Source organism: Solanum pennellii, chromosome 1 (genome assembly GCF_001406875.1).
Source record: "Solanum pennellii chromosome 1, SPENNV200".
Lineage (NCBI taxonomy): Eukaryota > Viridiplantae > Streptophyta > Magnoliopsida > Solanales > Solanaceae > Solanum > Solanum pennellii.
This window is the reverse complement of record NC_028637.1, coordinates 96201870-96221641: the sequence shown is the minus strand read 5'-3', so window position 1 is coordinate 96221641 and position 19772 is coordinate 96201870. Positions and strand designations below refer to the sequence as shown.

The following is a 19772-nucleotide window of genomic DNA, read 5'->3' as shown; positions in this document are numbered from 1 at the left end:
GAATTTGTATAATATAATTTGTATAATCGTTTACACTTCTAATGTTTATAATTGTATAAATTTGTTATTTTGAGTTTATACAAAAATAACTAAATTATACAAATGAATCGCAAATTATACAAATCCGTCAATTATACAAACGAAGCAACTAAAACCGTAGCTATAGCTTCTAAATTATAGATATGAAATATAATTAAGTTTATCATAGTAATTATTCACAAAAATTCCTCTTTTTTTAAAAAATCTATGTTTGTCCATAACCATAGTTCTCTACTTTTAGTTAATAGAAGAATTAAGAAACAATAAATGATAGAGGTAACTTCATCAAATTACCCTTATTAAATAATACTTATCTAAATAATTGAAGAATAAATACAAAATTATAAATTAGACATTTCAAAACAATATTAGTAGACAGAGAGTAATTATTTTATCCCGAAACAAGTTATTAGGAACTAATATTCCAAAACCAAAGACAAAAATAACTTATCTAAATATTATTAGTCTTAAATAAGTTATTTAAGACATATTAAATTTTTTTATTAATAGATGATTTTCTATTTCTATGTGTTCACACCAAACGTCCTTTGTTCAGTAGTTTGTCACATTTATTTCATTTGTAAGACTTTGAAGTATCATTTTGACTCATTTTGCTCTGCAATTAATGGATGCTGAATCAGGTTTAATCTTTTACTTCTATCGGTGAAGTTTCAGAATCGGAATGAAATTCCGAACTAGTTGGGTTTTGAATTTGATTGTTTTTTCTTAGGAATTATACTGTTTTTTTTTAATGTTTTTGTAGTGATTGAGTTCTTGGGTGAAGTGCCATTGTTGCAGAGGCTACCTAGTTCTTCCCTCATAAAAATTGCTCATCTTGTCAAGGTTAAACGTTATGGTAAAATTCATTTTTCTTAATTTTCCTTATTTCCCATTAATTTTTAGCTGCTAGTTTTTCTTTTTATGTTCTATGTAAGTGTTATGAGTTTCAGAAGTTTTAATGTTCGATTAATACGACTATCTATCGGAAACAACTGCTCTACCTCAGATTTTTATTGTAGTTGTAATACATTACCCTCTCGAGAGCCCACTGGTGGAGTTACTGTGGGTGTGTTGTTGTTGTTGGATTAACATAACTATGGAGATTCATCATTTGATTAATCAGTTTATAGTCAATGAGTATAGAGGGATTATATCAGATTTTCAGGTATAGCTCTTTTTTTCTAGGTTGTTAATGTTTGATACCATTGCAGATCGTGGAGATTATGTTATCCGCGAAGGAGAAGCTGGGGATGGAATTTACTTCATATGGGATGGGGAGGTAATTCTGAGTATTGTTTTTGCTTTGTTGTGTTGAGTTTATGTGAACAAAAGTTATAAGATTGAGTTTTTCTATTGTTGTGGTAAACTTATTTTCAGGCAGAAGTCTGCAGTTTCAGCCAAGCTGATGATGAAAATCGTCTCGAGTTCCAGCTGAAAAAATTTGATTATTTTGGTCATGGTGAGGTGCTCCTTGTCATCTTCGTAAAATTTTTTGTCTTTTGATTTTCTCTTGATCCCAACTTCATAAATTAAGGGATCTTTTGAATTGACTATGTCCTGTTATGGCCTCTACTCAGTGTTATCACCTTTTGCTCTATAAATATTTTATAGTATGTTGTTTCAGTGTCTAGATTCAGTCATTGCCTCTCTGTAGGCTCTTCTTGGCATCTATTACATTAGTAGCACAGTCATTGTGCTACTGCTTTTGGGCTTTCAGTCTTATGTGTTGGGTGCTTACAAAGTTCAATATGTTATGGCAGGTTTGACAACATCTACACAGCCTGCTGAGGTGATCGCATTGTCTAAGGTACTGCCTCAACCATGGAATAGTTCTCTTTTCCGTAGTTATTTTTCTGCATCCAATTTTGTAGTTATGTTCTAACTTTCTCTAATGGCAGCTGACTTGCTTAGTGCTGCCTCATGAGCATAATAATCTGCTCCAGCCCAAATCAATTTGGAATGCAGACAAAGAAAGAGATACATGCGCCCTTGTGGAGCACATATTGCACTTGGAGCCTAGAGAGGTATGCTATTTATGCCTTTGTAACCTATTTGTTGACCTCCCATTCCATTTACTTCATATGTTGGCCGTAAAGTTTCTGTTCTTTCCTTCTTTATGTTAATTATACTCAGTCATCTATGCCAGTGTAAGCACTTGGGAGTTTAATCTCCATCATATTTCTGGCTTTGAAACCTGTAACACTGATTCTCAACACTTGAACATTCTCTCGCCTTCTCCTCCTCCCCATTGAGAGAGATGGGTTGGACCTGATAGCCGATGGTGTTAACTAGTGAGTAGTTCGGTTTGTAAGACGAATGGGTTTTGCTTCATGTTATTGTGTAGAGACTTAATTGACTTGCATCGCGAATATACTGCTAATAAGTGGTATTGACATTCTTAATTACTTAGGCTAAGAAATGATACTTTCTCTAATTACTAGGAAAAATTTACTAGTGAGTTTCTGTTTGTATTTCTTTTTTGCCAAGAAACAGTCTTATTGAATAAGCTGCAGCACTGAGGAGGTAATGAGTGTATACCGAAAAACTCACTGGACTTGACTCTTCTATGCGACCAAGGAATCAATGTAGTCCAATGCTAGAATTATGTTTGCTTTCCCCTCAAAGCATCAGTTGTTTCTGCTAAATCTATACAAAAGAGGAACTTCTTGGTGCATAGCTGGTGATAATGTTTTATTCTTTACCATTGCACATTGAACTCCGAGTCACTTGTCTTTCTTTTGTGGGATCACGATTCCATTTATTTTATATGCTTTCTATAGGAAGCGCTGTTAGTTCTTTTAAAGGTTCGATTTGCTTAAGAAATAAGACACCTGTTCTTATGAATCTTTGAATTTGTTCAACATAATCTTGGTAGAGCAGGATAATTGCTCTCCTATCACCATGCACTTGCAGATTGTTTTCCTTTGGAACATTTCTTTAACATTAATGTTTCATTATATTCCCAGTTCAATGTCCCCTTATAAAAGAGGAATATTTGGGAGTTCTGACATAAATGTTCTGTTGAAGGTGAACATTTTCCAAGGTATAACATTGCCAGATGCCCCTGTAAATAACAATGTGTTTGGAGGTCAGTTTCTTGGGCAGGTAAAATTGAAATATCCTCTTTCTACACCATTCACTTTTATTGGAGTTAACTTCAGATGACTTGGGTACTCTTTGTGAATAATTACTTCATTCTCTATACTCTACTATGCAGGCATTGGCTGCAGCATCAAAAACTGTCGATTTTCTCAAAATTGTTCATAGTTTGCATGCCTACTTCCTTCTTATTGGAGATTCTGACAGTAATTGGCTTTCCTTTGTTACTTGTTGATTTAAGCACTTTTTTTATTTTTACCTTTCTCGCGATAACTGATGCATAACTGCCTATGCTATAGCTGAAATAAGTAGTTAATTCTCATATCTATGAGTTCTTTGGAGTCCTATGCCAGAGCCCACAACTTTATGATTTGATGAGACTAGTTTGTGTGTTGGTATGTTTGCTGAAAATAATTATCACATCCAGTCTTTTCATTGTGGGTGTGTGGATGCAACAGTAATATTAAGCTTTGGGGTCTGCTAGTTCTAGTATGTATCAGCTTGCTGAGCTCTACTTACTACATGCGTTCCTTGCTTTCTTTTCTTTTATGGCTCTTTCTGGTTTTTGCCAAGATATAAGAATCAGCACCTTTCACAAAAACAACAACAATATACCCAGTGTAATCCTACAAGAATCATCATCCTCCACAAGCTGTCCGGAAATATTAGATTCTATATGTTTTCCATGTAGCCATTGCTCTCCTCGAATTATGAGTATATAGTTGGCTAACTTGTATTGGACTGAAGTGTTTCCCTGTCTGGACGTTGATGTATGACATACATTTTGTTTATTGCCTTACTAAATGATTGCTGATTGAGGACAGTTTGCTAATATCGCTTAGTTACTCTGTTACTTTCTCATATATTCCAGACTGAGGAGTCAGTTCACTGGGGTAAAGAGTGTTAAATCCCAGTCAGAATTATCTATATAAACCTCTTCCTCATGTACCAATGTAAATCCAGTTGACTAAAAACTCGTATCTTACCCAGTCCCATACTTATGATTGTAGTTCCAATCATATATCAAGTTTACCGTGTACGTGATGGAAAGAGCTTTGCTACACGAAGGGTGGATGCAATTCAGAAAGGGAATATCGTATTCACATTGGTAGCTTCATTTCAGGTGATTATCAACCTTTCATCAAGTTGGTCACATCTTAGCAATACCTTTTTTTATGGCTATTTTTAGTAATTCAGCGTAAATATGTTTCCTAGATTTATATGATTTTCTTTAGCAAGTTGATTGGATTCACGCGAAAGCATGAACTTGCATGCTATGTAATGAGTATTTGTAGTAGAATACAAATTGTGAAAAAAAGCAACGAGGAGGAAGGATCAGCATCGAAAGCATAGTTTTGAATGAATTCAACATAACTTGGATTTCTTTTAAGCTAGTGTTCACCTTCTTCATCTGCGAATATCATGTTGGCATGACATATTGATATTAATTTTTAACCTTCAAATCTCACAAAATTATGAAGAAAGTTGAAAGTTAGCAAGCTTCACTAGTGAAGACAATTGGATCGGCTCATCAACTTTCAGTCATTTGTGAAATGCTTTGTTCTGCTCGTTTTGATCCTACCATGGAATACCCTATTCTCTATTCTGAACTTTTCGGGCTTCAACTGCTGCCCCCACAAAAACCCTTGACTTATAATGATGATTGTGACTTTGATGGACACTTGTTTTTGCCTGGAATACTGCAGTAACTTTTTGGTGAGATACAACTTTATGTGACACTGTTTTCATTACACCATTATCTTTATACTGGCTGATTTGTTTGTAATATTTTTCTTAAAACTACATTTATTATTGGTATATAACGTGACAGAAAGATGAAGATGGATTTGATCACCAGGAAGCAAAAATGCCTAATGTGCCAGATCCAGAAACGGTAACCTTCTTACAATTGCATGAGCTCTGCTATATCTGCAACTGTGCTCCGAGCCTCTTCTCCTTACGCTTTCGTTGAAATCCAATTACAGCTTTTATCACTGGAAGATTTGAGAGAAATGCGCAAGACTGATCCTCGGCTTCCCAGGTCAGACTCTGCCCACTGTTATGCCCTTCATGCTATGATGTTTTAAATTTGTTATAGTTTGGTGCACACGTATACTATCGGATAATGTATTGTAAATAGTGTAATGCATAAGCTTTAAAGTATCTGCCTTGTGGAAACCATTTGTATTACTGAACTTGTGCCTTTGGAAGTATAACTTCTCCAGCATGAGCCGTCTTATATCTCTTGAATACTTTGGCTTCAAGTGGATGCAATAGTACACATTCTTGCTTAGTCCTGAGTCTCATAAATAATTCCCTCGGCAAGCCTGACTTTTCAGAAATATCATATGTTCTGAGATCTGAAAATTAGAAGATGCATAAAGCCTTTTTATTCTGTTTGTGGTTACTTATTTTTGGGATCCTTGGTTTTGGTGATACTAACAGTGAATTTTGACAGGACATACCGAAATAAGGTTGCTACTGCAAATTTACTTATTTTTGGGATCCTTGGTTTTGGTGATACTAACAGTGAATTTTGACAGGACATACCGAAATAAGGTTGCTACTGCAAATTTTGTACCTTGGCCAATAGAAATAAGGTTTTGTGAACCTAATAATGCCACTAGTCACACCAAGTCTCCTCCAAGGTTAGTCATGCTTTCAGCTATCCGTTTCCCTTCTGAGGTAGCAACTGTAATTAACCAAACTTAAAGTTCATGTAAGCTTGTATATAGTAGTATCCTCATCTTGTTTGCGTCATCTCTTTCCTACACAGTTTGAGATATTGGTTCAGAGCAAAAGGAAAACTTTCAGATGACCAGGCTTTACATAGGTAAGCTATCAGTTTTTTTTCATTTAATTCGCTGAGCTCATAATTAAAAGGAGCAAAGCAGGCAGTTTAGCAGCCTCATCTTATCTCAGTGAGAGACTCTCATGAGTAGATTTGTTATTGAGCTAGAGAAGGAGTTCAAGTGGACACTTGGGGACTTGGGGTTCGAAATGAACACAAGTTTGTTATCGCCACTTCTTTGGGTATACTCCCATAATCCCACTTGAGGCCGTGTATAACTAATATGAGTGCCTCAAAATTGTATGTTTGTTCCTTCAAAATCATGTTTTTTCCTTGTAGGTGCATATTTACCATCAAAAGGAAACATAAAAGAAATCAATCAGGAACTTGTAATATCTTAGCATACAGAATTTTTTATACTTATGCAGAATGATGCCATATTGCAGTCTGCATCTTTTAATGCAATATTTATGCTGGTTGCAGATGTGTTGCAGCATATGCATCAGATCTAATCTTTAATACTGTCAGTCTGAATCCTCATCGAAGGAAGGGTTTCAAGATAGCTAAAGTTAGTCTGGATCATTCGTGAGTTCCAACAACTCTTAGACCATTTTGTCTTTTTCTTTAATGTACCAGCTTTATATTATGGGGAATATGTCAATGTTTGCCAAAGCAGTTAATATAATTTCTTATGAAATGGTTCCAAAACTCTTTCCATGTTATCAACAAATCCTTAGTGTCCTTTATCTTTAGACAGGCAACTGGACTTATAGTTCCACTTTTGTTTACCTTTTTCAGGATTTGGTTTCACAGATCTTTGAGAGCTGATGATTGGATATTGTTTGTGGTAAGAAGGAAAAGTCAAAAAACTTATGATGTTTTTTTAAGAATTGTCTCCCTTTTATTAGTGGGAAAACTAGCAGCCTTCGTTCTAACTATTTATCATTTTATAGATGCACAGTCCGACTGCTTATAATGCACGTGGCTTTGTGACGGGCCAAATGTTTAATAGGAAGGGAGAGGTAAAGTACTAGACCTGAGAAGTGTTGATGTCTGAGCTACCAAAGTGTTTTATATGTTCTTGCTTTGTTAATGTGCTTATTGTTAATGCTTTCTGATCTCCAGCTTGTAGTGTCATTGACTCAAGAGGCCTTATTGAGGCCAGCCAGAAAACAACCTGCATTCCAACCAAAGCTCTAATCCATGTCAGGTCCAAAGGAAAAAGAGGACTAGGTAAAACTGCAGAAAAGCTCAAATAAAGTCCTATAGAGGTCGCGAAATACAATTAAAATAGCTGTTTTAATTGTGGAAGAGTATGATGTATCTATATTTTACAACTATTATACAGAACTACCCCACCATTGTCTCTGTAACTCTCATCTCACCTTTATATATAACCCCACCAGAAGAGGCATTGCTATTGTTGCATTGATCAATCTATGGTTGTTTTAAAATGTTGCAAATAATGCTTTGATTTTGAAATGCCATGGGTTTAAATTTCTTTAGTTCACTATCCAGCAAAAGTGAAGAGCTCATGTTTATTGACTCATCAAATTATCTTGATTTTTGAAATAATAACTCAGTCCATGGGTTGCAATTGTATTTCTTTATTTTCTTTAGATAACATAATCCAAGTAAAACTATTTTCAAAAGAAGTTTTTCGAAACTAATCCAAAAGCACAAAGATATCTTTCAAAATTATTTTGCAAAAATCAAAACCAAAGTGTTATTTGTAAAAACGGCTCTATTTGGGATGATATTCAATTTTAGGGAAAATTACACAAATTAGTCTCATTCGGTAAAGTATTTATTCAAATTGGATCAAACCTAATATATTTATCCTGATTGGACCTATAAGCCAAACTAATTACCTGGTTGCTGTCTTTGTTCTATTCACTAAACCACGGTTGATACCATATGCTCCTATGATATTTAACTATTTATATATTTTGATGGTATCTATATACCTTGATAGTATCAGTAATTAAACAATATTTTCTTTTCACTGAAACACTGACTCTTCCTCCTTGATGCCATCAGAGTATGGTATCAAGGAGTAACTGAGTAATTTTTTTTACTCAAGCACTACTTCTTCCTCTTTGATACCATCAAAGTATATACATGTAGTAAAAACAAAAATAAAAAGGGTAATACACATTTTCTTTTTCCTCAGTTTTATCCATCAAATTGATGATGTTTTTTTTTTCCTTATAATATTTTAAATAATAAAAAAGTAGTCAAAAATATCCAGAACGGCACAAAAAAAAATGTATGACAAAAGATTATATTTTTATAAGGTATAACAAGTTATGCACTTTATTCCTATGGAACTTATACCGTCAGAGACATCATAACTTTCCAATTGTGTCTTACAAAGCTATAACTCAGTAAACTTGTATTGATAGAAATGTAAGTTTAATTTTAAAATGTTATATCTTAAAAAATTTGATAACTTTTTAAATTATGTCTTATAAAACATAAATTAGCTTCTACAAAACTACATCAGATGTAAATTCAATTTCAAGACTCACAAAAAAAAATAACTATTTCTTACAATTTATGTATCGTGGATTAAATACGACACTACTTATGTCTGCAAATAAAGTTGGTTCAGCCCAAACTCCTACAATTTTATAGTTTCAACCCCAAAAGAATTACAAATTACGCATCTTCCTCATCAACAAACTGTAAATTGTTCCTTTGGACTTCTCATACTTTCATCCTTCCTGTTTTCGTCTGAGATCGTCAAATGCAGTCCTTCAAAGCCGCTTCCAGTAACCCACAGGTCAGTTTTTGCTAATTTTTTTTATAAAAAAATTGAATTGATTAAGGGGTGAATTGTGGAAGAAAAAGATGTAAAGGGAATCTCGTCATCTGATCTGTTGGTTTGTATTCAATTTCTCTCAAAAAGGGTCGTAGAATTTGTATACTTTTTTATTGAATTGGGTTTTGTTTTGAATAGCTATGGATCTCTGGATTTGAGGGATCTGAACTTTGAATTTTTGTTTGTTTTAGCGCTGATGATAAAGTTATACGGAACATTGTGATCTTTGTTTTCTGAATTTTAACTAAATTGGTACCACAGATTTTACCACATCTTAATTTCCTGTATCTTAATTCCTCCGAATTTTTTTTTGTTGGGTTGTCAACTTAAAGATAAGTGTGAGATTGTTAGAGAACTTGTAGTTTTTAGAGAATGCTTAGTGTATGAATTATTGAGTATTGGAGTGAAATGCGCCTAAAATTTGATCAATATTAAGGGATTCGATATAGTGAATATTTTTCGAGTTCTTGATCACCAGATGAAAAGGAAAACTGTATATATATTTAGTGTTAAATCTTAACATTCTTCCTAATGTAATTTTGGATCTAATAAGATGATTGGTTTTGGCTCGTATACAAGACAGAGCAGCTTTACTGATATTGATTAGCTTGTGGATCTCTGCTTTGTAGGGTACAGGAACAAACACGGAACAGGTGTATTCTGAATTGGAGAATTTTGTTGTGACAGAAAATAGTTTGAATAATGACCAGTCTGTGGATGTTGAGGACAGTGGTTCGGTGGATAATAGTGAGTTGGATCCAGAGGCATCACGATTAATTCCTGGGCTTCCTGATGACATTGCACTTTTCTGCTTGGCAAGGGTTCCTCGAAGGCATCACGTGCTTCTGAAATGTGTGTCAAGAAAATGGAGAGACTTGGTTAGTGGTGAAGAGTGGCACTCCTATAGAAAAAAACATGATCTCCAGGAGAGTTGGATTTATGCCTTAGGTAGAGATAAGTCTGAACAGCTGTGTTGTTATGTTTTGGACCCAACTCGATTAAAAAGGGGATGGAAGCCCATTCTAGGACTTCCACAACGCTGCATAAGGAGAAAAGGTGTAGGCTTTGAAGTGTTAGGGAAGAAACTATTCCTATTCGGTGGATGTGGCTGGATTGAAGATGCTACTAACGAAGTCTATTGCTATGATGCTGCCATGAATAAGTGGAATCAAGCTACTTCCTTGGTGGTTCCAAGGTATTTTTCCAACTTGCTTTTATGGAAGCATTTTGAGTTTTTGACTCAACGGTTGAGTCTCAACCTATAACTAATATTCACTTGCCAATTTTTTTTTTCAGTGTACTCAATCTCCAAATGCTTGTATGTTTTTTATTTTTGAGATATCATTGTTATTGTCACAAAACCTCTATCTTCCACATTTTTGTATTTCCTTTTAGGATCATTAATCTTTACAGAGATCAGTTTTGTTATGGAACTTATAGGTTAGGCTTCGGAAGCCCTTTAGAGCAGGCATGAGTTGATTGCTTAGTTGCATGACAAACCCTTTGGCTCCTTTGCTTATTGGGATTTTATGTGCTGTGATTATTGTGTTTCCTCCTAGGCTGGTGTCTTTTCCAGTTGGTGAATGCATGTTTTTGTATAAGTTTTTCTCGGTTACTACCATGCAGTTCCACCCTTCACTTACTGGTGAGAATAAGAGTCTACCATTTAATTATTATAGTCATTCAAGTTAGCCTTCTTAAACTTCATTGTTTAATAGGGGTACACCATAGCTTATCTGAATCCTTTTCTTCCAGGTGCTACTGTGTATCTGAAGAGTTGGATGAAAAAATCTATGCAATTGGGGGCATAGGGCCAAATTCTTATAATTTACCTTCCTGGGAAACTTACAACACGGAAATAAGAAGTTGGACTTTGCATGAAAACCCTAACATTTTCCCTGATATTGAAGATTCTATAGTCTTGGGTGGGAAGATTTACATTCGCGGGGGTTCTTCGCCTCAATCTTCTTCAGTGTCTGCATTTGTTTATGAACCATCAAGCAGCACATGGCAGCCGGCAGCTTCTGAGTTAGTATCAGGTTGGTATGGTCCAGCAGTTGTCGTAGATGGAACGCTTTATGTGTTAGATCAGTCTTCAGGTACCAGGTTGATGATGTGGCAAAAGGATATTAGGGAATGGGTGGCAGTTGGGAGATTGTCACCCCTATTGACAAAGCCTCCCTGTCGGCTTGTGGCCGTGGGGAACAATATCTTTATTATTGGAAAGGGCCTTAGCACCGTCGTTTTTAATGTTGAAAATGCAAGGAACATGAATGGTGTGTTAGTGAGCACTTCCATTCCAAAGTCAATATCTGATGATGATGTAATAAGTTGTAAAGCAATCACAATCTGAGTGTGGGAATATCAAGTGTAACAGCTTGCTGTGACTTGTTAATGTCCTTTACTACCGTCAGTGACACATCTGTGTTGCGTATGGTTCAAAGGATTCCTATTCAGCTGGCGTCATGGTTGGGACTCTCTCTTAAGTTATACAAGCAAAATCCGTTAGTATTTCTGTATTCAATGATTTCATACCTTGTACACATACTGTAGAATTTCCATTTAGAGCATTCAGATTTGGTGGGTAATTATATCTCCATTTGTATCACACTTCTTCTCTAAAATGCTTTAGCTATTGACTGAAAGAATCTGACTGATGACATTTACTTTGTAGCATTTAGCAGAGCTACAGATTGTGATGAGCTTCATGAATATCAGAATCAATCAAATATAGTGCAATCTGTTTTATTACGACTTTGCTTCATGAAACTTACATGGACTAAGTGTAAACTTTGCCATCGTCTGCCCTGTTTAGCATAACCTAGGCTACATCTACAATATCTTACTGATAACTCTCAATAAGTTTGTTTTCTTTTAAAGGCAGGATGGATGACTCCGTTGCACGATTGTAATTTATCAATCCTTTTCATACATTCCTTCATCCTAGTCAATACAACAGGTATGGCAGAGGCATTCTCCGAAATCTTCTGTTTAAGGAGCTCTACTTTCTGCTCCTCTCCAGCAATATTACCAGATTCAATTGGTCCTTCAACATCTATAAAGAGATCAAGGTAACAATTTCAAACAAAACAAAAGGTTCCTGAATACAGTAAATCTAGTAAACTAGTAACATATGGTAGACTATCTTTGGACTGTCGCAATAAAACTTTGTACACTGTGGTTTGATGCTTCTACTAATGTCAAATATTAAACACTCATGGCACAACTCTGAGCTCGAACTCTGCAACAGATAAAACCCTGATATATAAGTGGAGAAGAATAGAGAGGCTGATATATAAGTGGAGAAGAATAGAGAGGCTGAGCGGTCTGTATAGATCATTGTCTTATTTTTTGCTAAGTCTTCATGGATTCCAAGAAATTATAGATGTTCAGAGACATAACTTTCGGTCTACCTTCTTCTAACACCTTCACTTATCATAGTTGAACGCATAATATTACATTGGCATAATGTATATATATTGGATTCTAAACTTGACTTCAAATTTTAACTTTGACCTCCAACTTTCATAATGAACAAACAGATACTTTAACTATTCAATTTATAAATAAATAAACACATGAGTCCTACATGGCAAAATACACTTCGGATATCACGTAGGACGAAAAATGACATGTAGGATGACATGTGTGTCTATTTGTTCAACTTTATACAAGTTTAAATGTCTACTTGTGCAAACCTAAAGTTGAAGAGCGTAAATGTGATTCGAAGCCAAGTTAAAGGGCATATTTATGTATTATGCGTATTACATTTCACCAAATTTATATCCATTCAAACACCACAAATGACTTGAAATCAGAAATTTATGTTCTTGGGTTTAGTCAAAATATTAATCAATCAAATTGGGCCTTCATTCACCGTTCTTTTCTATACTGACTCTGTTCCAGGAACAGGAGATACCTTTTCGAACATTCCAGGGCAAATATATGGAGTTAAAACATTATGCATCTGATCAATCTAAAAAAAAATAAATGAGAAAACCCAAGAAACGTACCGGAGCTTAGATCGCCGGAGGACCCAGATTGAGATTCGGACCCATCGTCAAAACGGGTGCCCAAAACGGGTCTTTGAGCGGTAAGGATGGAAGAGACAGTAGTTTTGAGCTGAACCGAAATTGTTCCCCGGTACTCCGCTATTCTCTCAGCCATTTGGTTCACTTCTTCCTCTATTTCTTCCAGCTCCGATACGTAATCGTTTCGCTCTAGAATTTGCTGCTGAGGTTGACTCAGCATTTCATCTTGACTCGTTTGCATAACACACAGTATTGGTGATCGTGTGTTTACCGGCGGTGGTGATGGTTGTCCCGGTGAAGAACTGGAGGAGCGGGAAAATTGGGGAAGTTTGAAAATTTGAAATGAAGTTGAGAATACCTTTTAAATATTTTTTAATATTACCATATTCTTAAACTAATATTAAAATCATTTAATCTTTTTTAAAAAAAAAAACATCTCATGTAATTTATATAAGGAATAATTGATAACTTATTAAAAACAATCTCTATACATATACTACACTTCTCAAACCTCAAACATAAATGAATATCATAAAATTTATAATTAACGAGATGTTTAACCATCAATTGAATTGAAAAAAGAAAAAATTCATTTGAATTACAATAACTCTTTTGCTCTTATCTTTTTCTTTTTGAGCGACCATTACTTTGTATGAAATTTTAAGTTATCATAATTCAAACCTCAATAAATTTTGTGAAGATTTGAATTGAGTTTAAACTAATTTAAAACCTAAAAATTTATTTCTGTCTTTGAATAAATTTCACAAATGATGATGATCAATTGATGATCTTCTTGCATAAGCATACGTTAGAATAAACAGAAATAATAATGCCATAATATATGTAATGAATCCTAAACTTGACTTTAAATTTTAACTTTGACCTCAAACTTTCATAGTGCACAAATAGGTACTTTAACTATCCTATTTTTCAATAAATAAACACGCGATTCCTACATGGTAAAATGCGTGAAATGCACGCATTCTGCGCGAGTGAGGGGTAATTTTCGAGGCCCACAATGGTAAAAAAATGTTGAAATGATAATTCTACCCTTAATGAATCTCTTTTATATTAATTAAAATTAATTTTATTTTATTTTTAGTTTCAAAATGACGTGTAAGATATTTAAAAAAAAACACGTGTAAAATGTTTAATTAGTTGGCAGCCATTGATTGGCTCACTAATACACGTTGGAGCGTTTGCATTTCACGCAATTTGACTCCAAAATCGCGTGTTTATTTATTGAAAGATAGGATAGTTAAAGTGCCTATTTGTGAATTATGAAAATTTGAGGTCAGAGTTAAAATTTGAAGCCAAATTTAAAGTCCAATATATGCATTATGCAAATAATAATCGAACATATCATCATATTCATCTCATCTATTACTATACAAAACAACGATATAAAAGTTAAATAAATAAAAGAAATATATTTAAAATTTACTATTTTTTTTTATTTTGGGAACTTTTCAATTTTAAATCCACTTTATTAATTGCAATGTCACACCCTTTTAAGCACGTTACAAGTCGCAAATTTGTTGTGAACAAAGTTTGATATTCCCTCCGTTTAGAAAAGGATGATCTAGTTTGATTTGGAACCAAGTTTAAGAAAAGAAAGAAGACTTTTTAATCTTATGGTTCTAAATTAAAGTATGTCAAATGTACAAAAATGTCCTTTAATCTTGTGGTTTTAAATATGTCACATGAAAAGTTAAAGTTAAAGTGTTGACAAAAAAGGAAAAGAGTCATTCTTTTTTAAACAGACTAAAAACGAAATAGAGTCATTCTTTTTTAAACGGAGAAAGTATTTAAATTGGAAAGCAAAATACAAAAATAAAAATCGACTTAGCAAAATTTTGATTATGCAGCACATTATTCAATATATATATATATATATATAAATGAAAATTTGTATATTGACAAACAAGTCTGGGTGGTGTAGTCGGTTATCACGCTAGTCTCACACACTAGAGGTCCCCGGTTCGAACCCGGGCTCAGACATTATTTTTTTGCCTATTAATTTTTATCTTTTATTTTAATTTTAGTCTTTTTATTATTATTATTGCCTCTTTTTATTTATATTTATATTTTTATTTTTTATTGCCTCTTTTAATTTTATCTTTTTTACTGCTTTTTTGATAGTTATGGGCATGGTACGATATATACGAAATACTATATTGAAATTAAATTTTTTTATTTTGCAGTATCGATATTATGGTATTTAAAATGATTTTAAATTTAATTTTTTTTAGTATTCGATACGATATACCATACTGAAATTTTATAATAATATCCACTCACTAACATTATTTAACAAAAGTAGTTATCGATCTAATAAGATTGAGACTTGTGCTTTTGAATTTCTCATATTCATCTCGATTATTCTATTGACCTTGCAAGAAAAATTGCTAAAGGACAAAGAGAATGGTTCTAAATTATTTGCTAAATAAATTGTATGGAGAGTTACAAATTTAGGTAAGTTGAAGTCAAATAAATTATGGTTATCGAATATAATATTATAAGATATCAAAATCGAAGTTAAATATATTGAACCTTACTGAGCTAATTTGGTATGGTAATAATATAGAACTCTAGATACCGAACAACAAAACTACGATATCAAAATTTTAATATTGTACCATGCCCACCCGTACTTCTTCGTGCCTCTTTTATTTTATATATATTTTTTTTAGATATAATACATATATATGTCTTTTAACTTGAAGCCTCTTTAATTTAATTTTATCAAATATTTATGTTATTAAATTTTGAACGTATATAAATAATATTTAAATTTATATAAAATTTAAATAAATATAAAATCATATGTTCTACGTGTAATAATACACATAAAATATGATAGTATAGATGCTAGGTAGAACGCATGTGTTTACTTTATTCAATTTTATGTCTCGGAGAGGATTTCTCTTTCTTGACTGAATCTGTGTGGCTTCTTCACTCCTCCAGTCGCCGGAGCAGATTTTGCAGCCAATTGCTGCCAGTGGACTTACGGTCAGTTTGCTTTGTATGAGCCATTGAGAATCTAAGATTCAAAAGTCATATTTGTGATTTGTTTATACAGATTTTGAGTATAGTGTCCCTCCTTCTATCAACTGCGAAGTATCACTGTCCAATTGGGTAAATTTTTTTGTCAAAATGTACTGCTGCCCACTCTCACCTTCAAAACAGAGACCTTATTCATCTGCTCATTTTCTTTCTCCTTCAGCGACATATTTTGGGATTTGTAATGCAAGCAAAAGGCTGTCCATATCTCTAATTAATTTGGGAAATGAATCAGAGCAATCGGTTACTACTTCGAGACTAAATTATGGGTTCCGTCGTGCAACCAAAAGGGTGTCTATTTCACTGACTAGTTTGGGAAATGGTGATCGTTTGGTCAATGTCAGGTGTGGAGAGTTGGCTGTGGAGCATGATGATGGGTTTTATATAAGAAGGTGTGTGGAGATTGCAAGGAAAGCAGTTGGGCATACCAGTCCTAATCCTATGGTTGGGTGTGTAATTGTTAAGGATGGGAAGATTGTAGGTGAAGGTTTTCACCCTAAGGCTGGCCAGCCACATGCTGAGGTGAGTTGATCATGAGGTTCATTTGGCTATTGTTCGATTTCATTCTTGAATTGATATTTTGTGCTTATGACTTATTATAACTGAGACAACTATAATCATGTTTGGGTAGTAGTTTTGAAGTTAAAATTCTTGATTTGGAAGCACAATTCAAATGGTTCAACTACTCTTAGTTAAGCTCAATATTTTGGCCTTTCTCCATTTCGTTGTAAATTTTCTAATAAGGAAAGTGTTGGGTTTTAAAAGGCGTGAATCAAAAATGAAGAGTTGCGACTTTTATGAGAAGTTGCGTCTTTTATGAAAGGTTGTGATCTTTCCGAAAGATTGTGACTTTTCCAAAGGTTTGTGACGCACAATTTAAACGAGGGATTTCCTCTCATTTTTAAATAGGAACCAATTTCTGGACTTTTTCTGCTACTACTAAATCTAGTATTCTAAGTGTACTTTATTGCCGTCGAGTGGCTCGCCGACACCAGTGTTTTGGGTATCAATACACTGGTGATTGAGATCATTCTATCATGGGAGGACATATTCCAAATCAAACCTCGGATACTAGAGAGGGGAAACTGTGCATTTAGTGAGCTTGATTTTCTTTCTGTTTTTTCAGATTCTGGTTGTTAAAATCACTAAGATTCTTTAAATACAGATTGACAACAGAAAGAACATAAACGATTAGACTAGGGATGTGAGGTAAATTAATATGTATATGTGACAAGGCATGTCTTCGATCCCATGAAGTGGGAAGGGAGCTCGGCAGTTTTTCTGGGCTGAGTTTTCTAAGAGTTGGAGCTCTTTTATAAGTAACTTTAGTTTGATGAGGAGCTGTAGATAGTGAGTATGCAAAATTTGTTGTGCTAAATGCTTAAAACACGAAGCGTAAATGTAGGTTTATGCACTCCGAGATGCTGGTGATTTAGCAGAAAACGCAACAGCCTTTGTGAGCTTGGAGCCATGTAATCATTATGGAAGAACTCCACCTTGCACTGAGGCATTAATCAAGGCCAAAGTGAAAAAGGTGGTTGTCGGGATGGTGGATCCAAATCCTATTGTAGCTTCAACTGGTGTAAGAAGATTAAGAGATGCAGGTATTGAAGTGATCACAGGTGTTGAAGAAGAACTCTGCAGGAAGCTTAATGAAGCTTATATACATCAAATGTTGACCAGAAAGCCATTTGTCACACTCAGGTGCAAATTTGATCTTTCCACAAATATTGCAAATTGTGACACTATGATTCAGGATCACATCATTCAGTGTGTGTATATCAGTTTCGCGATTACCCAATAATTTATCTTTAACAACAGGTACTCTCTTTCAGTTGATGGTGGTCTCTCGGATCAGCTGGGTGCAGAAGTCACAGAGTCTAGTGGATACTATTCAAAATTGTTACAAGAATATGATGCAGTTGTTGTTTCTTCTTTCTTGCTGTCAACAAAGCATTCTGTTCTTTCATCTAAAGAACCAGGAGCAAAGCAACCTCTTCAGATAGTATTAGCAAACAGATCAGGTTCACTACAACTCCCTGCCGTTACAGCGATATCATCTAAAACTATAATCTTTAGTGATGAGGAGATTGTTATGGAGCTTGAAGCAAGTCAAAGAGGGATAGAGACAGTAGTTTTGGATAGGATGAATTTAACAGCTATCCTTGAACATTGCAAGCGTCAAGGACTGTGCAGTGTGATGCTGGATTTGAGAGGAAACTCTGCAGAATTTGAGGAAATCCTGCAAGAGGGTTTTGAACAAAATTTGTTTCAGAAGGTTATTGTGGAAGTGTTGCCAATTTTGGGTGCAGGTTATAAAGAGGCTTTCAAATATATGCAGCAAAACCGAAGGCTGAAGAATTTAACATCGAGGAACTTAGACGAAAGTATTCTTCTGGAAGGATATTTCTAAGTGGATGGAAGATTTTATGATGATGGTGATCATACAAGGTTATTTTCCACTTATCACTGAAAGATGCAACAAGTCTACAAGCATATCAAAGTTACATTCCTGCCTCTAAAAGAGGGAACTTGATTTCTGAACTAGTCCTACTTTATTCATGCCACTTCAAACTATACTGAAAGGTCCATGGTGAGATCAAGCTTCTCTTATCAACGTTGTAGAACTAACTGTGCTTTGTACTAGAGTCTTATTCCATTCAAGTTTTTTTAGAAAATGTTTAAGATAAACACGTAATGTTGCTTCCCGTTGTTGCATTTCAATTGACAATAAAGATGTCTGCATTTGGATCTCCACTTCCGTTTGATCATGTGATGAACTTGTTAATTGCTAATCCAGTACTTTAACTAAGGTGTCACAAATGGTGGATCCAAGCACCATTTTCAATGAGTTCATCAAGTTCCAAATCAGGAATTTGAAAGAACTAACAAAAATTACACTTCTCTCTAATCCCTACTGAAAAACCATGCCTTCTTATATCTCCTGAGATGAGGGAATGTTAGTTTTAAATCAAGACACCTACGCAGGCACAAACTCCGGTGAGAAAGACCAAAGGGCTTTGTTTTATGATTGCTTTGACAATTCCTTCCTTGACTCAAATATTTGGGAAAATGATGGACAATATTTGAGTCAAATGAAAAGATCATTTGAAGTTGAAGCTGAAGTTGAGATAATGTTTGTGGATTTTCAAATAGCGTAACTAAGTTATACTTTAATATCCAAGATCCACTGTTCTTGAGGTTGCAAGTTCAGAGAATCCATAGAAGAGTCTAAAGCTGCCACACCTACAACCCGAAATGTCCCTCTTCTTCCTTCTCCCCAACAACTTAGCCTCTTCAGAAGAAAAAGACTTATCCTGACATAGCCCAGTTGCAGATTTTCCCTCATTACAGGAGCAATGTGTGTTAGAGAACTTTGACATTATGTCATCAAACTATCAAGGTACATTAGAAAATTATAGTTCTTTTTCTGTTATTTTGTTTAATGTCTGGTTTGCCAAATAGATTCCCCTGAAAATTTAGTTTTGCGATTTCATTTTTTCAATTTATGTGATTCCGTTATTCAAATTTGCATTTTACTTTTCATGGTTCTTTGGCATTACATATGTTTTCTTCTCCAATACTCTATGTATGAATTTCTTTTATTGTTTTATTTAGTGCTGCAACCATCTTATGAGAAAAATGGCCTTTGTCATTGAGGGATTTGATGAGTAAATTAAATTTTTTAATGTTAAGTTTCAGAATTGTAGCAGGAAACTATCACATTAGCATTGCAATATCTTAACAGACAAATCTCTGTTTGAATTGTGTCAATTGTGCTTTTCAGCAACCAAAAGTGATGAATACCGAATACCTCTTCTTGTTCGGTATCTTTGTTCTATGTCTTCAAAACTGGAAGAGAAAGAATCATGGTTGCCTTGGTTTCTTTAGGGTGTAGTCTATACATTGATACACTATTTCTGTT

General features: G+C 34.4%; 4 protein-coding genes, 1 long non-coding RNA gene and 1 other non-coding gene across 6 annotated transcripts; 5 read left to right on the top strand and 1 right to left on the bottom strand.

Moving 5' to 3' along the window:
* The first annotated feature begins 543 nt into the window (after positions 1-543).
* LOC107008813 (acyl-CoA thioesterase 2-like) lies at positions 544-7411 on the top strand. The gene is made up of 17 exons (XM_015208007.2): positions 544-680; positions 803-895; positions 1251-1318; positions 1417-1498; positions 1800-1846; positions 1938-2063; positions 3067-3144; positions 3257-3344; positions 4149-4261; positions 4970-5032; positions 5124-5179; positions 5682-5786; positions 5915-5971; positions 6413-6514; positions 6728-6776; positions 6883-6951; positions 7055-7411. The coding sequence occupies exons 1-17, from the start codon at positions 665-667 to the stop codon at positions 7127-7129; spliced, it is 1287 nt and encodes a 428-aa protein (XP_015063493.1). The 5' UTR covers positions 544-664; the 3' UTR covers positions 7130-7411.
* A 1114-nt stretch (positions 7412-8525) lies between these two features.
* Positions 8526-11388, top strand: LOC107009737 (F-box/kelch-repeat protein SKIP4). Its single transcript, XM_015209085.2, has 3 exons — positions 8526-8714; positions 9383-9948; positions 10509-11388. Exons 1-3 carry the CDS (start codon positions 8679-8681, stop codon positions 11104-11106), a joined length of 1200 nt encoding a protein of 399 aa, XP_015064571.1. The 5' UTR covers positions 8526-8678; the 3' UTR covers positions 11107-11388.
* An 88-nt stretch (positions 11389-11476) lies between these two features.
* On the bottom strand, positions 11477-13126 carry LOC107009743. The gene is made up of 2 exons (XM_015209090.2): positions 12767-13126; positions 11477-11808 (listed from the first exon to the last, which is right to left on the bottom strand). Exons 1-2 carry the CDS (start codon positions 13023-13025, stop codon positions 11609-11611), a joined length of 459 nt encoding a protein of 152 aa, XP_015064576.1. The 5' UTR covers positions 13026-13126; the 3' UTR covers positions 11477-11608.
* LOC114076735 lies at positions 11725-12730 on the top strand. Its single transcript, XR_003577717.1, has 2 exons — positions 11725-11824; positions 12660-12730. It is a non-coding gene; the product is annotated as an uncharacterized LOC114076735 (long non-coding RNA).
* Positions 13127-14711: 1585 nt separating the features above from the next.
* On the top strand, positions 14712-14785 carry TRNAV-CAC. The gene has a single exon. It is a non-coding gene; the product is annotated as a tRNA-Val (tRNA).
* An 890-nt stretch (positions 14786-15675) lies between these two features.
* Positions 15676-18604, top strand: LOC107021682 (riboflavin biosynthesis protein PYRD, chloroplastic). Its single transcript, XM_027916076.1, has 4 exons — positions 15676-15796; positions 15867-16369; positions 17253-17551; positions 17669-18604. Exons 2-4 carry the CDS (start codon positions 15941-15943, stop codon positions 18258-18260), a joined length of 1320 nt encoding a protein of 439 aa, XP_027771877.1. The 5' UTR covers positions 15676-15796; positions 15867-15940; the 3' UTR covers positions 18261-18604.
* Positions 18605-19772: the final 1168 nt, after the last annotated feature.

Coding starts and splice junctions, on each gene's coding strand:
- LOC107008813 (XM_015208007.2), top strand. Junction 896..1,250: donor TGTCAAGGTTAAACGTTATG/GTAAAATTCATT, acceptor ATACCATTGCAG/ATCGTGGAGATTATGTTATC. Junction 3,145..3,256: donor GAGGTCAGTTTCTTGGGCAG/GTAAAATTGAAA, acceptor TCTACTATGCAG/GCATTGGCTGCAGCATCAAA.
- LOC107009737 (XM_015209085.2), top strand. CDS start 8,679: ATGCAGTCCTTCAAAGCCGCTTCCAGTAACCCACAG. Junction 8,715..9,382: donor CCGCTTCCAGTAACCCACAG/GTCAGTTTTTGC, acceptor TCTGCTTTGTAG/GGTACAGGAACAAACACGGA. Junction 9,949..10,508: donor ACTTCCTTGGTGGTTCCAAG/GTATTTTTCCAA, acceptor CTTTTCTTCCAG/GTGCTACTGTGTATCTGAAG.
- LOC107009743 (XM_015209090.2), bottom strand. CDS start 13,025: ATGCAAACGAGTCAAGATGAAATGCTGAGTCAACCTCAGCAGCAAATT. Junction 11,809..12,766: donor CTCCGGCGATCTAAGCTCCG/GTACGTTTCTTG, acceptor ATCTCTTTATAG/ATGTTGAAGGACCAATTGAA.
- LOC107021682 (XM_027916076.1), top strand. CDS start 15,941: ATGTACTGCTGCCCACTCTCACCTTCAAAACAGAGACCTTATTCATCT. Junction 16,370..17,252: donor CTGGCCAGCCACATGCTGAG/GTGAGTTGATCA, acceptor GCGTAAATGTAG/GTTTATGCACTCCGAGATGC. Junction 17,552..17,668: donor AAGCCATTTGTCACACTCAG/GTGCAAATTTGA, acceptor CTTTAACAACAG/GTACTCTCTTTCAGTTGATG.